Source organism: Camelus dromedarius, chromosome 4, assembly GCF_036321535.1.
Source record: "Camelus dromedarius isolate mCamDro1 chromosome 4, mCamDro1.pat, whole genome shotgun sequence".
NCBI lineage: Eukaryota > Metazoa > Chordata > Mammalia > Artiodactyla > Camelidae > Camelus > Camelus dromedarius.
Window position 1 is genome coordinate 90,625,085 of NC_087439.1, and position 16,568 is coordinate 90,641,652.

General features: G+C 46.0%; 1 protein-coding gene across 1 annotated transcript; it reads right to left on the reverse strand.

The window, feature by feature from the left end:
• Nucleotides 1-596: 596 nt before the first annotated feature.
• On the reverse strand, nucleotides 597-15,771 carry GPR55 (G protein-coupled receptor 55). Its single transcript, XM_031452371.2, has 2 exons — nucleotides 15,564-15,771; nucleotides 597-4,419 (listed from the first exon to the last, which is right to left on the reverse strand). The coding sequence occupies exons 1-2, from the start codon at nucleotides 15,604-15,606 to the stop codon at nucleotides 3,452-3,454; spliced, it is 1,011 nt and encodes a 336-aa protein (XP_031308231.1). The 5' UTR covers nucleotides 15,607-15,771; the 3' UTR covers nucleotides 597-3,451.
• Nucleotides 15,772-16,568: the final 797 nt, after the last annotated feature.

Consider the following 16,568-nt stretch of genomic DNA (forward strand, 5'->3'; position numbering starts at 1 on the left):
TCTCCGGGAGCTCTGGATTGGTTAGCAGGATTCATATGTGAGGAGCCAAGGAAGGAAACTCAAATCTAATCTGGGAGAGACGGACTGACTCTGGGTGGTTAGAGAAGGGAGGGGTCATCCGAGGAGGACGTCTGGAGAACCAGCCCCAAGTCTTCACCATCAGCGCTCAGCAGGTCTACTGTGCCGGGCCACCCAGTGTGTGCAGAGGAGCCATGGCCTTGGGAAGTGGACCAGTGTCACAGCGGTGGTGCAACAAGATGACCGGAGCCGGGTGGGGTGGACTCAGAGCTGGAAGGACCACAGCCTGGGGGTCTGTGTGGTCCAGTTGTACCACGGAGAACCAAGCACCCAAGTGGACTTGGGGACCTGCGTCCAGATGCTGCAGGGCCTGGCTCCGGCCACTTGGGACAGGCCCCAGCTATGCTCTTGGTACAGGCCTGAGGATGGCTCCCTGTGCTCCCACACCCGGTGTCCAGGTGGCTTCTTCGATCTGGCCCCTTTGTGGTCCTTTTGACCAAGATTGTTGGGTCACTGGGCAAAGGCCATTGGCAGCCAGCTCTGTCTCTGGAGTCAATAAAGTGTAGCCCAAGACAAGGTCACTCAGCATCACAGGCATCTGTTTATTTGGCAGATCGGATTAATCAAACTGTGCTAGTTTCACACATGTGCATGTACCAAGTGTGTCTCAGATTTTTCCAGACTATACAATTAAGGTCACATTTATGGCCAGGCAATGTCCCTAAGCCTCCATTGGTTTTAGTAGCAAGAATGTTGGCCTTTTGCACAACTAAATTCAGCTGTGGTCCCCAACTCACGGGCCGCCACTTGCTGCGGGGTGGGCCCTTGGATGCGTCAGCATCCTGACTCTAACTCTGCCCCTCTGCCCCTTCCGTGCCTGCTGGGCCCGACGGCTGATCATGGACCAGACTTATCCCAGAGCATGGACACTGACAGCGCATCCTGGCTTGCAGCCCTAGCCCTGTGCTCACTTCCCACCGACCCTCATGGGTCCTCTGTGACTCACAGGCCGGGATGGGTCCCCCAGGGAGAGAGAAGAGGCCCGTCTCCCCCCCTGGGTGTTAGGATCAGTCAGGGGTTCCCCTAGGCTCACCCCCAGGTCCACAGTGGTCACATCAACTCCATACTGCCCTATCCCTCCAAGGACCTACACCCAACAGTGACACAGCTCGTGTGTCCAGACTCCCCTCCCACCCCCTGTCTCCCGGCTGAGGCAGAGTTATGCTGCCCACAAGGCAAGATTTATCAGCACCACTAGGGATGATGGGGTGTCAGGACCCTGCCATCCCGCTCCTCTTTGGAAGCCCGTCTGGCCTTAAGCACACTGGTAGACACAGTTGCAGCCTGAAGGGCGCCACTCAGCTCCGCCAGGCAGGCCCCCAGCGCCCACTGCAGAGAGACATACTGGAGACGGGGAGCGAGTGGCGGTGCACTAACTCCGCCCCCTGCAGACTCTGGCCCCAGTCCAGCCCAGGGGTCCTGCTGGATGTGGCCGTCTGGCTTTCCGAGAGTAGCACGGGTGTGCCTCTGTCTGGGTGGCCATGGGACTGAGCAGCCTGCAGGCAGGGAAAGGAGTGTCCAGGTCTTGGGTCAGCTGGGCAGGATTCTGCGGAGTACCTGTCTCTGGCTGCAGTTTCATGGAGGCCCATTCTGAGAGGCAGATCCTGGTCCTGATCACTCCTCCACACCCATTTCTCCCATTTCTTCCTCACCTCTCTCCAGCCCCACGGAGTGTCAGGTGACCACTGACCACAGAGGATACAGGTAAAGGCAGGGGTCCTGCCCTTCAATGGCTCTCAGTCAAACTGGGGATTCTCAGGCAGGAAGCAGCTCTGCCCTCCCTCCTTCCTGCCCATCCCACACCCCATCTCCCACCCCCTCTCAGAGCCCCATTGCTTCAAGCCTTGGGTAATCACCCAAGGCCTCTTCCCCTCTCAGGGTTTTATCTAAATCACCACCCCACAACATGGCCACCCCTCCTTTCTGTCCGCCACTTAGCAGTGGACACCTCTTCCCCTGCAAGTAAAAAGTGGTTGCTTTTCTTCCTAAAGACCTCCCCCCCTTGTTCGCATCAAGGCTCATTTATTACTTCTCATCCCACTCCCTCCAACTCACAAACCACCCCACGACGTGTCCTTACAAATGTTTCATTCTCCGGAGCAGCTGAGTCATCGGAAGGCTTTCAGCTGTCGCTGCCACTCCTTCTCTAAATCATCAGAGAAGCCCAGTCCAAGCCGCAGTTCAGTCGTTTAGTTTCCAACCAGGAACCGCCAAGAGCCCTGTGCCGTCGAGATGGTCCCTCCATTCCTGACTGGCTCATCTTCGCCCTCCCAGCCGCTGGACAGGGACAGCTCCATGGACAGTGTCACCGTGGCCAGCCACCCAGAAGGACACAGGTGGGCAAGACAAACACATCTTCCTTGTTCTCCTTTGGCTGGACCAAATCAAGCCTGATTCTTTCTCTTCATTTCAAGGAAACTAATTAACAGCATCCCAGTCTGTTTAAGATGGCAAGCTGGTCACGTTCAAGAGTTTCCCCTCTCCCAGGCTTGGCACTGCTGCCTCTCCTTCCCAGGGCCAGGGCTCAAACTCCATGCGATGAATGCTGCGATGGCAACGGGGGAGGGGTTGTCCACTTCCAGCCCTTGGCCTGCGTCCTACCTTTCCCAGATACAGCCTCATGGATCCCCGGAGTCACCGATGCCTTTCCACCCTGCCCCGACTACTCCACAAAGTGTCCACGGCCTCACACAGCCTGGTCCACACCACCCCGCTCTGCCCTTCTGCAGCCTTCTCCTGGGCACAGGAGATTCTCTCTCTTAGCTAGGCCTTCCTAAGGCCCATAGAAAACTTGGGGCTTTATGCATACTTGCTGTCCCCAGTCACCCCCACTGCTGTCATCCCTGTGAGGTTGTTGGTCAACAGAGCTCCAAAAGAGACCAGAAAGTACAAGTCTGCTCCACCCCGGGATCCCCCAGATAAAAAGAAGTTTGGTCATCCCTACCACTCCATTTCTCCACCATGACCAAATGGCTTGATTCTCTCTCATAACTCTTCTCTCTCTTCCTTTCCAGAATATTCTAGTCCAACAGAAGGACAGCAGAGAGTTGGGAAACAGCCTTATTCTCTTTCTCAATTCTTTCACCTCATGGGTTTTAGACTTAGAAATCAAGAATGCACCTGGTTCTTAGGTTCTTCAGAAATACCACCCCCCAAACACTGAGTGATTTATGTCAAGTTGTTTGGATGCTGGGGAAAGGTCTTTGGGGCACAAGAAGCAAAGACGGCATTCAAGTGAGCATCAAAGGGCGGGCACAACAGTAAATGCCCTGCATATCATCCATCACATCACAGCCCTGGGAAAAGGGTATCTGCTACTAGAATTTGGGAATTTTGGCTGGGCTTTCCTTCCTCCGAGCACAGCTTTCTTCCCTTAGCCCCTGGTGGTCACAGTATCCTGGAGAACCAGCTGGACCCTGGAAGGCCGGTGGGCCGTGATGTCCGTGCGGAATTCTTTGATGACAAAGTAATAGCAGAAAACATCCAGGCAGCAGTTGATGTTGGAGAAACACATGGATAATTGCAGGAACAAGCTGATGTTCCGCTTAGCTCTGCACTCCACAATAAAGTCATTCCTCACCAGGAACTGCAAGAAGAAACTCAGGTGGACGGGGAAAAAGGAGACCACAAAGACAGCCAGACTGGCCGCAATAGTCCAGATGCAGGCCTTCTGCTTGACCCAGTCCTGGGTGTGGTTGCGACGGCTGACCAGAATGTGGATGCTCCTGGAGGAGCAGAAACCCATGATGCTCATGGGGAGAAGGAAGCCAAACACCTCAAGGGGGAAGAGCACCTTGGCACTCCAGGTGTTGTCCGACATGTTGTGGAAGCATATGTAATCTTCCACTTTCCCATGGAAGCTATAGATAGGGGTACTCCCAACCCACACCAGGACCCAGATGGTGCAGCAGATCCCAAAGATCTTCCTGGGGGACCGGCAGTGGTTGACCAGGATCGGGTACTGGATGGCCAAGAATCTGTCCAGGCTGATGAAGCAGATAGTGAAGATGCTCCCGTACATGCTGATGAAGTAGAGGCACTCCACCAAGGTACAGAAGGTGGGGGAGGGAGCCTTCACATGGGACAGGGCCATCTTGAACGGGAGAGAGAGCACCAGCAGCAGGTCGAAGACCGCCAGGTTGATCATGTAGATGGAGGTGGCAGCATGGTGTGGCCACCTCTTCTTGAGGAAGGAGCTGAAGCCTCGGATGGCGAGCAGATTGAGGAGCAGACCCAGGAGGAAGGTTGGGATGTGGACTGCCAGCTGCACGATTTTCATCAGCTCATCCACATCACTAAAGGAGCAGTTCTGGTTCTTGTTTAGCTGGCTCATGTTCTTTCCTACAATGTCAACAATAGATGAGGTGAAGGTCCTCTTACTTTCCAAAACTGATGGATTCTCAACTTTGTTGAGAATCATAAACACCTCCCCTTTATCACATAGCAATCCATGCTCTTGGGATCACAATTAGCAAACACAGGAAGAGAAATTAACCCTAATCTTGTTACTTTTTAATGTATATCATTCCAGACTCTTTCTGTCCACACACTTACACATGTGTGTGCGTGCGTGCGCCTTTATCTTTTACAAAAATAGAACTGCACATGAATATCTGTCCCACTTTTCCAATCAGAACTCCCTCTGTTGAAAGTAGTAACAATGGCATAAGCCCTGACCCAAGCTGGTTTAATCGAAGAGAGGATTTCACAAAACTGAAAACATGAAAACTAGGGCAGGGCTGACTTGAGCTGTAGCTTCAACAGCTTCAAATGCTCTTTTTTAGGACCCACCTCCTTTCTATGTAGTCCTTCTGCTCTGCCCCACTCACACCCCAAAGGTCAGACAAAGCTGACTCCACCCTGTGGGGCTGGCTGCAATCAATGTATCACTTTCCCCCATATATCATCATTGGTTCATTTATAGGTTCATGGATGGACAGATGATTCCCTCCCTGCCCAGGCAATAGGAAGCAATGAAATTCTTGCTTGGGTTTCTGGGAAGGGGGCTGGCGCTCCTTCTGTTGGATTTGAAGTTGGGAGGGTAAAGTCCGGAGCTGCCATAGCCTCCTGCTCTCTGTGGAGGAAATCCAGACAGAAGTTGGAGAAACATAGAAGAAAGAACATTCCAAGAGGGACCAAAGTGAGGGCTTGAGGTCTCTACAAGGCAAAGAAAGGACTTTAGACAAGTAGAAAATTAGAGCTGGCCTCAGGGACAAGAGGACCAAGACTCCTGGTGTGGTTACATTGGGATGCTGGATGCCGGCAATCAGGGGGATCACAAGCCTTCAGGAATGAAGGAGTTGGGTATTTTTAAGACCCTATATAGAATGCCATTCCCAAACCCTCTCTAACTACTAGAGAAACACACACACACGTTATTCATTGAGCACTATATAGTAAACATTTAATGTATACCACTTGATCCAGTGGCTTTCCAAAAATTCTATATTTTCCTATGTGCTAACTTTTCTTACAGGTTTATGTCACACGAGATCTAGGACAATGCATTTCCTCATATTTAAAGCTTCAGACTCCTGTGGTCTGTGTGAATGGCACCTCCTGGAGTTGTGCAGTGTAGAGCCCCAGGTGTAACTGCTCCAATCCCACAGTGCCTGGAATAAAGGTGAGCTGGCAGGGTGCCTCCTCCTGCCTAAATATGCCAAAATAGCCCCAAGCTCATCTCAAAAGATAGCTAGAATAGCTTGGCACCAGCAAGATAAATTTCAAAAATGGTGAAAAGAGTGGGCAAGAACTCAATTCAGATTTAACTGAAAGGTGCTGCAACACCAAAGAGGAAAACTTCAACATAAGAAACTGCAGAAAACCAAGAACCACAAAGATAAGCATAAAGACAAGCTTGTGCTTAAAGAGATCCGACAAGACTGCAAAAAAAAGAACTTGGGGCATCCGTTTTGGTCTGGGTCATGCTCAGGCAGAATCCGTGGATAAACACAGAACACTGCTGATGAACTCAAAGATTAGAACAAGAGTGGCCAAGAAAAAAAACCAGTGATGCTCAAAGATAAACCCAAACTCAAGCCCAAAACATGACTGAATTGAACAAACCGATGAAAAACAGAAAAATGGTCTGACGGAATGTATGCATTCTAAGACGCTGGAGCTTGTCTGAATTGACTGCACCAGGTGAATGTGTGTAAAACAGACACGACTCAGCTATCAGTGTTCTCTGGCAGGACGCTCCTAAAGGTCACATTTGAATTACTGAATGACTTCAAATGGAAACTTTTCAAATGGTAATCCTTGAAGTTAGAGAAAGCACGCTATGGACTGGCAAAAAGAAATTGGGTTGAAAAAAATTCTTCCAGTTAATGGTAGAGTGAGCAGAGAATCTGAAAAATTAATGCCCTGAATTCCCTCTGAAGGTTCAAGGAAACTATCTTAAAAAAAATTTTTTTTTTTTATAAAAAATCGGGAACTTCAGTGGAATACGATAAAAAGTCTCCAGGCTGCAGCAAGAGATAAAGCAGTTATTTTCCTCAAAGACTGGCTGCCAATAAAAACCAGTCCACTTGCAGTGAGGCCAGCAACCTCCCTACTCTCGACCTGTTGCCTGGGGCCACTGATAGTTTCTGTTCCAGCCAACTCAGGGATCCACTGCAATCAGTGGTAAGGTGGGTGGCTAGGAGGCTGGGAAGCAGATACTAGGACAGTATTAGACATTTGATAGATTTATTAGGAGAAAGCCCAGTGAAGGATAAAAGGAAGATGGAGTAGGCGTGGACAGGGAGGGCCTTCAGACTACAAAGCAGTCTGATACCTGTGGAGAGAGAGGAAGAAGGAATGAAGGGGTAGGAAGAGCTTCAGACCACAGTGAGGCTCTGAGAATATCTTAGCCAGGCCGAGGGAGAGTCCCTAAGCACAAACTGCCCGTTGGAGAAGTTCCACATCTAGCAGGAATCTCCCAGGACTAGTACCTCCACGGAGCCCAGTCATTGGCTAGAAGCCGCCCAAGATGAGCATGGCCCCAACTGGGCTGTCAGTCACCAGGGCTCTGGTCCCAACCTCATACCAGGAAGGAATTAGAATGAATGAGCAATGTCATGGGTCAAGCAAATGGGGTCTGTGAATAGCCCTGAAGGGCCCGAGAGGACCTTTGTTAATCACCACCAGCTGGTGCCTGAGAGGTACCGCTGAATTAAACAAGAGAGATGAGAACTTGCATTACAGGAGCAACGTTTCTGCAAAATTTTTGGAAAGAGAGCCACTCCCAGATGTACCACTTACATCTTTAAATGTCATTAATATAAAACCTTACAAACTTCCGTGAATAAACAAACCATGTTCCCTGAAAAAAATTATACCAGAGAGTTTTGAGGGAGAATCTTTGAATGCAAGAATTTCACACCCGATTAAGTTGCTTTCAAGTGTAAAGATCATAGAAAGCCACCCTCAGGTGCATGTGGCTTCTAGGAAAAAACTGCCTCCAAGAGCCAAAAATCTAGACCTCTAAGAGATACTAACAATACAGGATGCAGACATCAAGGTGGGGAAGTTTGGAGCTGAGCATTTAAAACAGGAAACTGGAAAGAGACTAAAGCTATGATGAATATAGTTACAGATTTAAAATTTTTAAAAAAAACAGTAAAAGAGATCATTCATGTCCTTAAAAAAAAAGGACAAGATGGATTAGATAAATTAAGAAGGAAGAATGTTCTCGGGTTGTAGAGGGCAGGGGTAGTGAAAAGGATGAAGCAAATATTCCATAAAAGGAAATTAAAAGTCATTGTTCTGTTTTTTTTTTAATTTGATAGTTCAGAAAGTGTAAGATTTTTTTAAAACCTTGAAGTAACCACTGACTATTAAAAACAGGATGCCCATCTTCAAAATTACTGAAGAAGATAAAAAGAAACAAACAAATCAGACAAAATAGCAAAGGAGTAAATAGAATGGGAAAAAGAAACTAGGTATAGAAATGACAACAATAAATACAAAAATTTTAAATTTACAAAAATTAACCATGTTTTCAGTTCAATTACAAAATAAAATTCAACTTTTTGTTGCTTATAAAGGACACACTTTCTTAAAGACAGAGAAATGGTCGAAGTCCCATGATGATACAGCAAATATAAACAAAAAGAAAGTCAGAGTGACAATATTCATACTTAGCACTGTAGAGTTAAGCATAAAGCCACATATCAAGATTAAGAAGTTTATTTTATATTAATAAAAGAAAAATTGTGAAGGCAAATATACTAATCTTATACACCGAATGATGTTGTATAAAAGTACATAAAGTAAGGTTGTTAGAATTTGAGCTATCGACAAAGATATTTTGATGTCAGATTTTAATGTATTATAGATTTTAACAGATCAAGTTGCCAACATATTAATTGGGTATAGAATTATATAAATAATACAATGAATACAATTTAATTACTAGCTCTTAGATTTGGTTTTAAATAAATAAGCAATCTATTTTTTTCTTATGTATCCAACAAACAGTTGCCAAGACGAATTCTCTGCCTAGCAAGAACAAAACCTTTCATTTTTTTTTTAAAGCAGAAATTATGTAGGCTGTATGCTCTAACCACAATACACAGAAACCTAGGAAATAAAATTGGCTATTTAAAATTAAGTAAAAAAAAAACCCCAAACAAACAAAAAACAAATTTCTTCTGTATAGCACAGGGAACTATACTCAATATCTTGTAATAACCTTTAGTGAAAAAGAATACGAGAACAAAATATATGTATGTAAATGCATGACGGGGACACTGTGCTGTACACCAGAAATGGACACATTGTAACTGACTATACTTCAATAAAAATGAAAAATGTACATATATATATATATAAAATAAATAAATAAAATTAAGTCAAGTCAGAACTACAAAACAAAATGCATGGGATATAATCAAGAATGACAAGAACTTTCTGGATTGATTGTTTAAAAAAAAAACTCACAGGATGCAGCCAAAACTATTCTCAGAGATAAATACTAGCCCCAACAGCTTGAATCGTTTTTTGGATAGGAAACTAACTAAATGAAAAAAACAGTCAACTTGAGCATTTAGAAAAAAAGAACAAAAAAGTCATACAGAAATCAAGAAAACTTTTATAAAGATAAAAGCAGAAGCAAATGAGTTAGAAGGGAGGAAATCAATAAATTGAATAGCTGGTTTCTTGGCGGGGCAAGGGAGTAAAGAGTGATCTAAACAATTCATAGATCTCTGATAATGGTGATAGAGAAAAAAGACTCAAATGATCATAACTAGAAATATGAAGGCATTATAAGCCTAGATAGAGAAGAAAGAAAAAACAAGAAGAAATGACCTTATCACCTGTGTGCTAATCAGTTTAAAAACCTTGATGTAGTTGGCAATTTGGGGGCAAAATATAATTTACCACAATTGATACAAGGGTTGACATAAGAAGTATTGATTAGACCAACAAACATGAAAGAAATTGAGAATGTTCTCAAAGAATTACTCAGACCAGCACATTTTAAATTTCAAGGAAGAGGTAATTCCCATACTCAGTAAATAATTTCAGAACATAAGACAATAATGATAAAGTTCTGCTATAAAACTAGTTTACCCAAATACCAATACAAATGTAGCACAAAAGAGAAAAACTATTACTCAAATTCACATAGGAATATAGATGCAAACATCTGACTTAAAATATTACCAGGTAGAACTCATTATATTAATATTATAAATCATTATTTCACTAAGTCAGATTTACCAAAGAACTGTAAGACCATTTCAATGTTAGGCAATGTGTTAATACTGTGTATTACATCATTAAAGCAAAAATGAAAAGCCATCTGATTATATCAATAGACAGCTTTTCCACAAAAGTCATTTAGATGAAAGAGATGATTGAAGGATACTTCTTACGAAGGATAAAGAGTAACTTGTTTACGTTAATGGCCAATTTTGCATTAAATGGTTAAAAAAGAAGAAGAAGAAGCATTCTTGTTGAAACCGGACACTTGCCAAACACCCAGAAGTTTCAGATGATGTGTTAGACAATTAACAGAAACAAGAAATAAGATAGTCCCCAAATCAATAATACAAACGGAAGACTTAATCAATAAATGATACTGAGACATATCAGTGAACAATTTAGGGGTAAAAATCCACTTTTAGATCCTCATCTCACACCAAATAATAAAAAAAATTCCAAATTCATTAATGAGTTAAATTTCAAAAGAATGAAACCAAGCTGGATGAATCTATAAAAGCCAGTGAAGGGAAGAAAAAGCTCTTCATCGACTTAGAATGATTGAAAAGCAAAAGAATCAGAAAATAGGATGAGTTTGATGCATAAAATTAGACATTTTTTTGTTAAAAATTTTAATATCAAATAATACAGTGGAGGAAAGAAAATACCACAAATAGGCTAGAGAAATGATGCTCCTCCTCTGTGAAGAGTATAAAAAAATGTGGACTATCAAGACCCACAAGAGACAAACAGGCAAAGGACACAAATAGCTCCCATCAGAGTATTTAAGCAGCGGTAAAATTTTTCTTATATAATCTAAAGAAGAAGCTGGTAAATGTTCCATAAAGCAGTCACAGACATGCTGGTGTATGTACAAATGAGTACCTAAATTTGGGGATTTGATATATTACAATAGAAATTTTATTAGTCTCTCACAGTGATTCGGAATATTTACCTTAAGTAAAGTATGTAAAAGAAGGAAAAATATGTGTACAGAATTATGCTCACTCTAACATTTTTTTTTTCTGATAGCAAAAAGTACACAAATCCATTTAAATGTCAACAAGAGCTTAATTTCACTATGGTAAATCTACTCAATGGAAAAATTTTTCTGACTACTTTATGTTTATGCTGACTACGTTAAGTGAAAAAAAAAAAAACCCCACAAACTACAGAATTATACATTCAGAATGATTTTTTAAAAAACCCACGCATAGGGAAAAAAACCTAGAAAAAATTTTCCATATGCCAAATATTGATTGCGGTCTAACAGTTAGATGGTGAGTGATTTTTTAATCTTTTATTTTTGCCTCTCTCTCTTTTGTGTGTGTAGTTTTTAAATTAGTGATACTACGAAAACATTTTTAATTCTTTTAGATGTATTAAATGCTGTGGGAAAAGAAGAAAAATGAGAATAGCGTTTGATTTTCCCTTAAAAGAAGCAACGTGCATATGTGTTTGAGGCACTGCGGGGGCGGAAAGGTCTGCACAGAACTTACAGAAACGCGTTGCACTAACTGATGCTCAGCTGATAAGGCATAAATCTTGCCAGTCAAAGATTTCAACCTGTAACGTCAGAGGGACTTGGGAATAAAGCATGAAGTGACAGAATTGGACAGGTGAAAAAGCAAGTGTCACCCAAGGGACCAGAAAACAGCTGCAAGAACCTGATCCATGATAAAAAGAAAAGTTTCATCTGTCCGCAGGTCAGCCATCACATCATCAAAATTTTGCATAACTTAAGGAGGAAAGGACAGTATAAAAGACTCGAAATGCCATATGGACAATGGAGAGTGGGTGAAGGGGAGGGAAGGGGTTTGAATATAATTTTCCCAAAGTTTAGAGCACTGTTAATAGAAACCGTTAATGTAGCCGTTAAACCTAACTATTATCTAAATTGGATATTTAGGTTAAATTGCCTTGTCTATTTTAAAGGGACGAAAGGAAAATTCACAATAGAAACTGAAAGTGAAAAAACTGCGATGTCTCAAACCAGAAAGCAGAGGGACCACCCCATGGAGGTTTAGACAAATGTAGCAATTATAATAGAATTATAATACTCCCTAATTATAATTATATTAATTATAATACTTCCTATGAAAAGAGAATTCATTAAAAAACAAAACAAAACCCAACCATCTTGTGCCAATACGAAATAAAGAAAACAAAAAGGCATAGACAGAGTCAAATGATAGGATAACCTATGAACTGTCAGGCACACAGAACACTAGAAAAGTAGGAAATATGACCAAGTAATTATTTTTAGCTAAAAAGAATTGAGAGAGCAACACAGAGACCCCACAAAAGTAAAAATTATGATAAACAATTAAACATAAAATTTATATTCCAATGAGCATCACAAAGAAGTCCATACTGGGAACAAGCAGAAATGCAAAATGAAATAGAAATAGGAACATAACTGTAGATAGAGCGCTTAATGCTCCCTCCCTTAGAATAGCATCAATCAAGTAGACAGAAATTTAGAGCTCTCAATAGCTCGATTAACAAGGTAGAACTAGCAGAAAAGTGGGGACTAAATCATAAATCAGGGGGATGCACTCTCTCTGGGAGAGGACGAGGGTCTTTGACCAAATTCATCTCATTCCGGGGTCCAGACAAGGACTCCAAGGCAATGGCAACTCTACCCGTCTGTTCTCAGACCCATCTGCTGCAGCAGATAAGGAAACACCGCTGCCTGCTGCAGCTCTGTGATGTCAACGACACATAATAGGCGTTTTTATGCATTCTGTTAAGTAGCCTCTTAAATAATGTGAGTCAAAGATGAAATCAGAAGTATATTTCTGAAATACTGAATAAGAGCAAATATTTATACCCAAAACACAGACGCAGTCACAGCTTAAAGGAAAATGAGAATTCCTAAGTGTTGTTGTAAACAGAAAAGACAGTGAGATATAAGGTAAATCCGGGCTACATGCAGACAATCTGGAAGAGGAACATAGGGCGACATGTGACAAGTGGCCCTTGCACTGCTCTGATCAACCACAGGCTAGAGGCTCTCTGTCTGCAGGGGCTGCATGTGGAGGGGCTGGGAAGCCACAATGCAGGAAAACATAAAAACTAGAGTTGTTCATAATCTATAAAAACAGTAGACAGCCTAGCATCACCAAGGCTCAAGACAAGCTCCACTGCATGACTCCATGGGGTCATAAAAGGAACAAGATCCAGGTGCTTAGAAAGCAGAACTGTCTTGCTACCGGAAGTCAGAGAGCAGACCAAACAGTCATGTAGTGAGTTCCCTGTTCCTAGAGGTAAACAAGCAAAGGTGATCTATCTGTCTATCCAGAATGTTGTCAAGGGAATTCACACCTATGAAGGGCTTCTTTTCTTTTCTTTTAAACTCTGTAATAGAATATTCTGTCAATATATTGTTTTCTAAAGTTTAGTGAAGAGGAGAGAAAACATCTCGTGCAGGAAAAGGGACTGGACTAAGAGTCCAGAGGCCCCTGCTCTGCTCCTGAATGTCTCTAGCTGTGGGGTCTCTGTCTGGCGTCTCTCAACCAAACAGCACTGCTCAGCCCTGGGGGCCAGGAGCCTGTGGCCTCACCAAGGGGCTGTTTCCTGCCAGCTCGGCTCCAGTCAGGGCTGTGATTCCTGTAGCTGTCAGTGCCCAGTCTGCCCACACCTTCAAGGAACCAACGTCCCACTCAAGGCAGCCCCGATCCCGTGTCTGCACAGCAGAGGCATCTAAACCCAGCTGTGTGGCTCAGACCAAGCCAGCTTTCCTTCCTGGAAGTCCTGGATTTTCCAGAAAACAACAGCAACGGGGAAAATGCAACCTGATTAAGAAGGTGCCCTCTTCTCTTGTGCTGCCAAGCCCCTCACCAGCACAGAGCACTGTGGTGTGAGTCACCTCAGAGTCGGGAGGGCCAGCCTGGGGCTGAGCAGAGTTGGTATCGCCTGAGATTGTCGTTTGAGGAGGAACACTCTCTGGGACCAGGTTCCTTATCTAAAATCCCAGTGTCCTGTAGGGTGCAGTGGTGAATGCCATGATTAGATTATAAAGATTTACTTGGATGCCATTATCTGCTACTAATACCATAGTGTGAATAAATTCATCGGTTGATGCCTGAGTTGGGCTTCTGAAGGACACAATGCAAGAAAGGACAGGACACAGTGGGGACAGAGCACATAGACAGAATCTCTGAGAGTCCAGAATTTTGTGGTAGTTGCACCCCAAGCTTGGTGGGGCTGGAGAAGGGCTGGGGGAGGACGGGACCAGCTCAAGGACTTGAGGTGTGGCTAGCTCTGTGCTAAGTGCTCTACGGAGGATACTCAGTACATTCCTGAGACTTGTGATAATGATGCCCATTTTACAGATGAGAATAGTGAGGCTCACAAAAGCTAAAGAGTCTACTTGAGGTCAAACAGGTAGTGAGGGTCCTCGCTGGAACTCACATGCTGAGTTTCTCCTCTATCTTTCCCCCACCCCGGTCCCCCACCAGCATCATCAGCAAGAGTGCCTAGTGTGTCCCAGAGCCCCCGGCATTTCCTCACTCCTTTGAGTGCCTGACACCACCTAACATGGTCTGATCCCCTCAGACTCACCTCTTCTCCTAAAAACCCCATCCCTTCCTTCAAATGTCCACTTCCCTTTTCCCCCTGCATCCTCTGATGTGATTTCCCTGCTGTGGCTGAGTGGGGCTTTTAACGATCATACATATGCCACTGGGGTGAATGTCCTTGCCATCTTTAGCAACCCTGGGACAAGGACCATGCCTCTCACCCTTATACCACCGTGCCTCCCATAAAACAAGCCCTCGAGAAGGACTTACTGATTGAAAGGGGGACTGAATGAATGACCTGGTCTGTGGCAGCTCCAGAATGACAGGTGTTTCCTGTGGAGCTGGGACAGCCGGTCAGACCCGAGAGCCCCGAGCCTTCCACGGGGCTCCAGGTGCACTGTGCACACCCCTGCCCCCGCTCCCTGCCCCAGCTCCCTGCCCCAGGAGCACAAAGCCTAGCACAGGCCAGTCCTGCAGACTTCCTGACCTCCTGTCCTCCACCCTAACTCTCAAGAAAGATCTAGAATCTCCAGGGCTCTCCGTGCTGCCCTATCTCCCCTCCCAACCTCTCCAAGAGACACTTGGTGAGGGGTCGAGAATAATCTAGTCATAATATGTAAAAGTAGCCAAAGCTTCCTGGGTGCTTACTGGGGGTAAGTACTTCCATCAATTACTGCTCTCAAGAGCCCCTTGAGGAAGAAACTATTATTGCTCCCATTCCCCAGAGAGATACACTGAGGCCGGGGAAGTTCCACAGATGGCAAGTGCCTGGTCTGGGTTCCCAAGCATGACCCCACCCTGCTGCAAGCACCTTCCTCAGGGGCTGCAGGGTGATTCCTAGAGTTTGTGATCTTGGGCTCTGGGTGGTTTCCTGGCCAGACTCCGGGGGAGCAGGCAGCAGGGCCAGTGGACGGCAGTGTCACGCAATCCGAGCTCCCCTGGGGAAGACTCCTGGGCCGCCTTCAGTGAGGTTTCCCCTCCCTGGCAAGATGCAACCCTGAGTCAAATCAGGAGGAAGCTGAGGGTTTGTAGAAAATGTCACCTGTAACTGGGGACAAACCAGCCCTCCGCCACCGCTGCTGCTGCCACGGAGGCTGTCAGGGGCTGCTGCTGTCCCTGCCTTCTGGGAAGGCCCGCCGTCGGGGCAGGTGTGGGCAGAGCCCACGCCGCGAAGACCCGGCTGACCTCAGGAAAGTCACCCGCCGTCCACCAGAGCAAGGTCAGTGCGTGGCTCTGTGCGTTGGTTTTTCTAAGCGGCCCGGGGGCTGTTACCTGTTGGGGGTCCGGTACAGCTGAGCGAGCTGTGCAATGTCATTTCTCCTCCCAGCTTGGTCACCAGCCTGCTCTGGGGAGTCACTTCCCTCTCTGGGGTTCAGCTTCCTCGTCGGTGAAATGAGGGGGTGGGACCAGACGCTCTTCAAATGACTCCGCATCAGCCTCATCTGGCCAAAGGGTTCCTTCTCTTGGGTCTGGAGGAGGGTTCCATTAGGGGTCCCTCCCCCTAAGTGGAACTAGAGTGTGGCCTGGGGGGCATGTTGCCAGGAAGAGTCTTTACGTCCTGTGCCCTCTCAGAGGGTCTGCACGCACCCTCAGCTTCCAGAAGAAAAGCCAAAGCCACTGGCTGAGCCAAGGCCCAGGAAGTCTTGGGGAGAGAAGGAGGCATCTCATGCAGCGGACGGCCGGCGCCTGGCATCCCGCAGGGACAGCCGGAGCCCAAGAAGGGCTGTCGTGGCTCCCAGTGCTTCTGGGGTTTAGGAGTCAGAACTGCTGCCCACAAAAAGGGAGGTGGTGCTGGATGCCTTCATATTTTAGGGCTCTTGGGCTAGGAAGGCCTCAGGGCCCAGCCCAGGGCGGGGACCCCCTCAGCCCCTGCATGGTCTGCGGGGGTGCCCGGCTCTGCTGCTCCTCGGCTCTGGATTCTCAACCCCAGGCCTGCACAGTGATCTGGGTCAGCCTTGGGCTGCGTTGTTCCTGTGGGCCCTGCGGGCAGAGATTTCCCCAGCAAGGCCCATTTTCAGGGCAGGGAGAGCCGGGACTCGCCTGTGGGCCCTGGGTGGCTCCCTGCAGGGAACTCATGCAGGTTCCAGACATTCAGGAAAGTCTGGGCTGAAACGCAGTCTGGCAGATTCCACTCCTGGGCCCAGGAGGGGCGAGGAGATCGCATTAGAGACTGAGGCACGGGCTGTTTTCACAGGCCCGGCCTGCTGTGACTTTCAGGCACCCACAGGAATAGAAACTCTCCAAGGTGGGTCTGGTGATTCACCCCAGCACACGCAC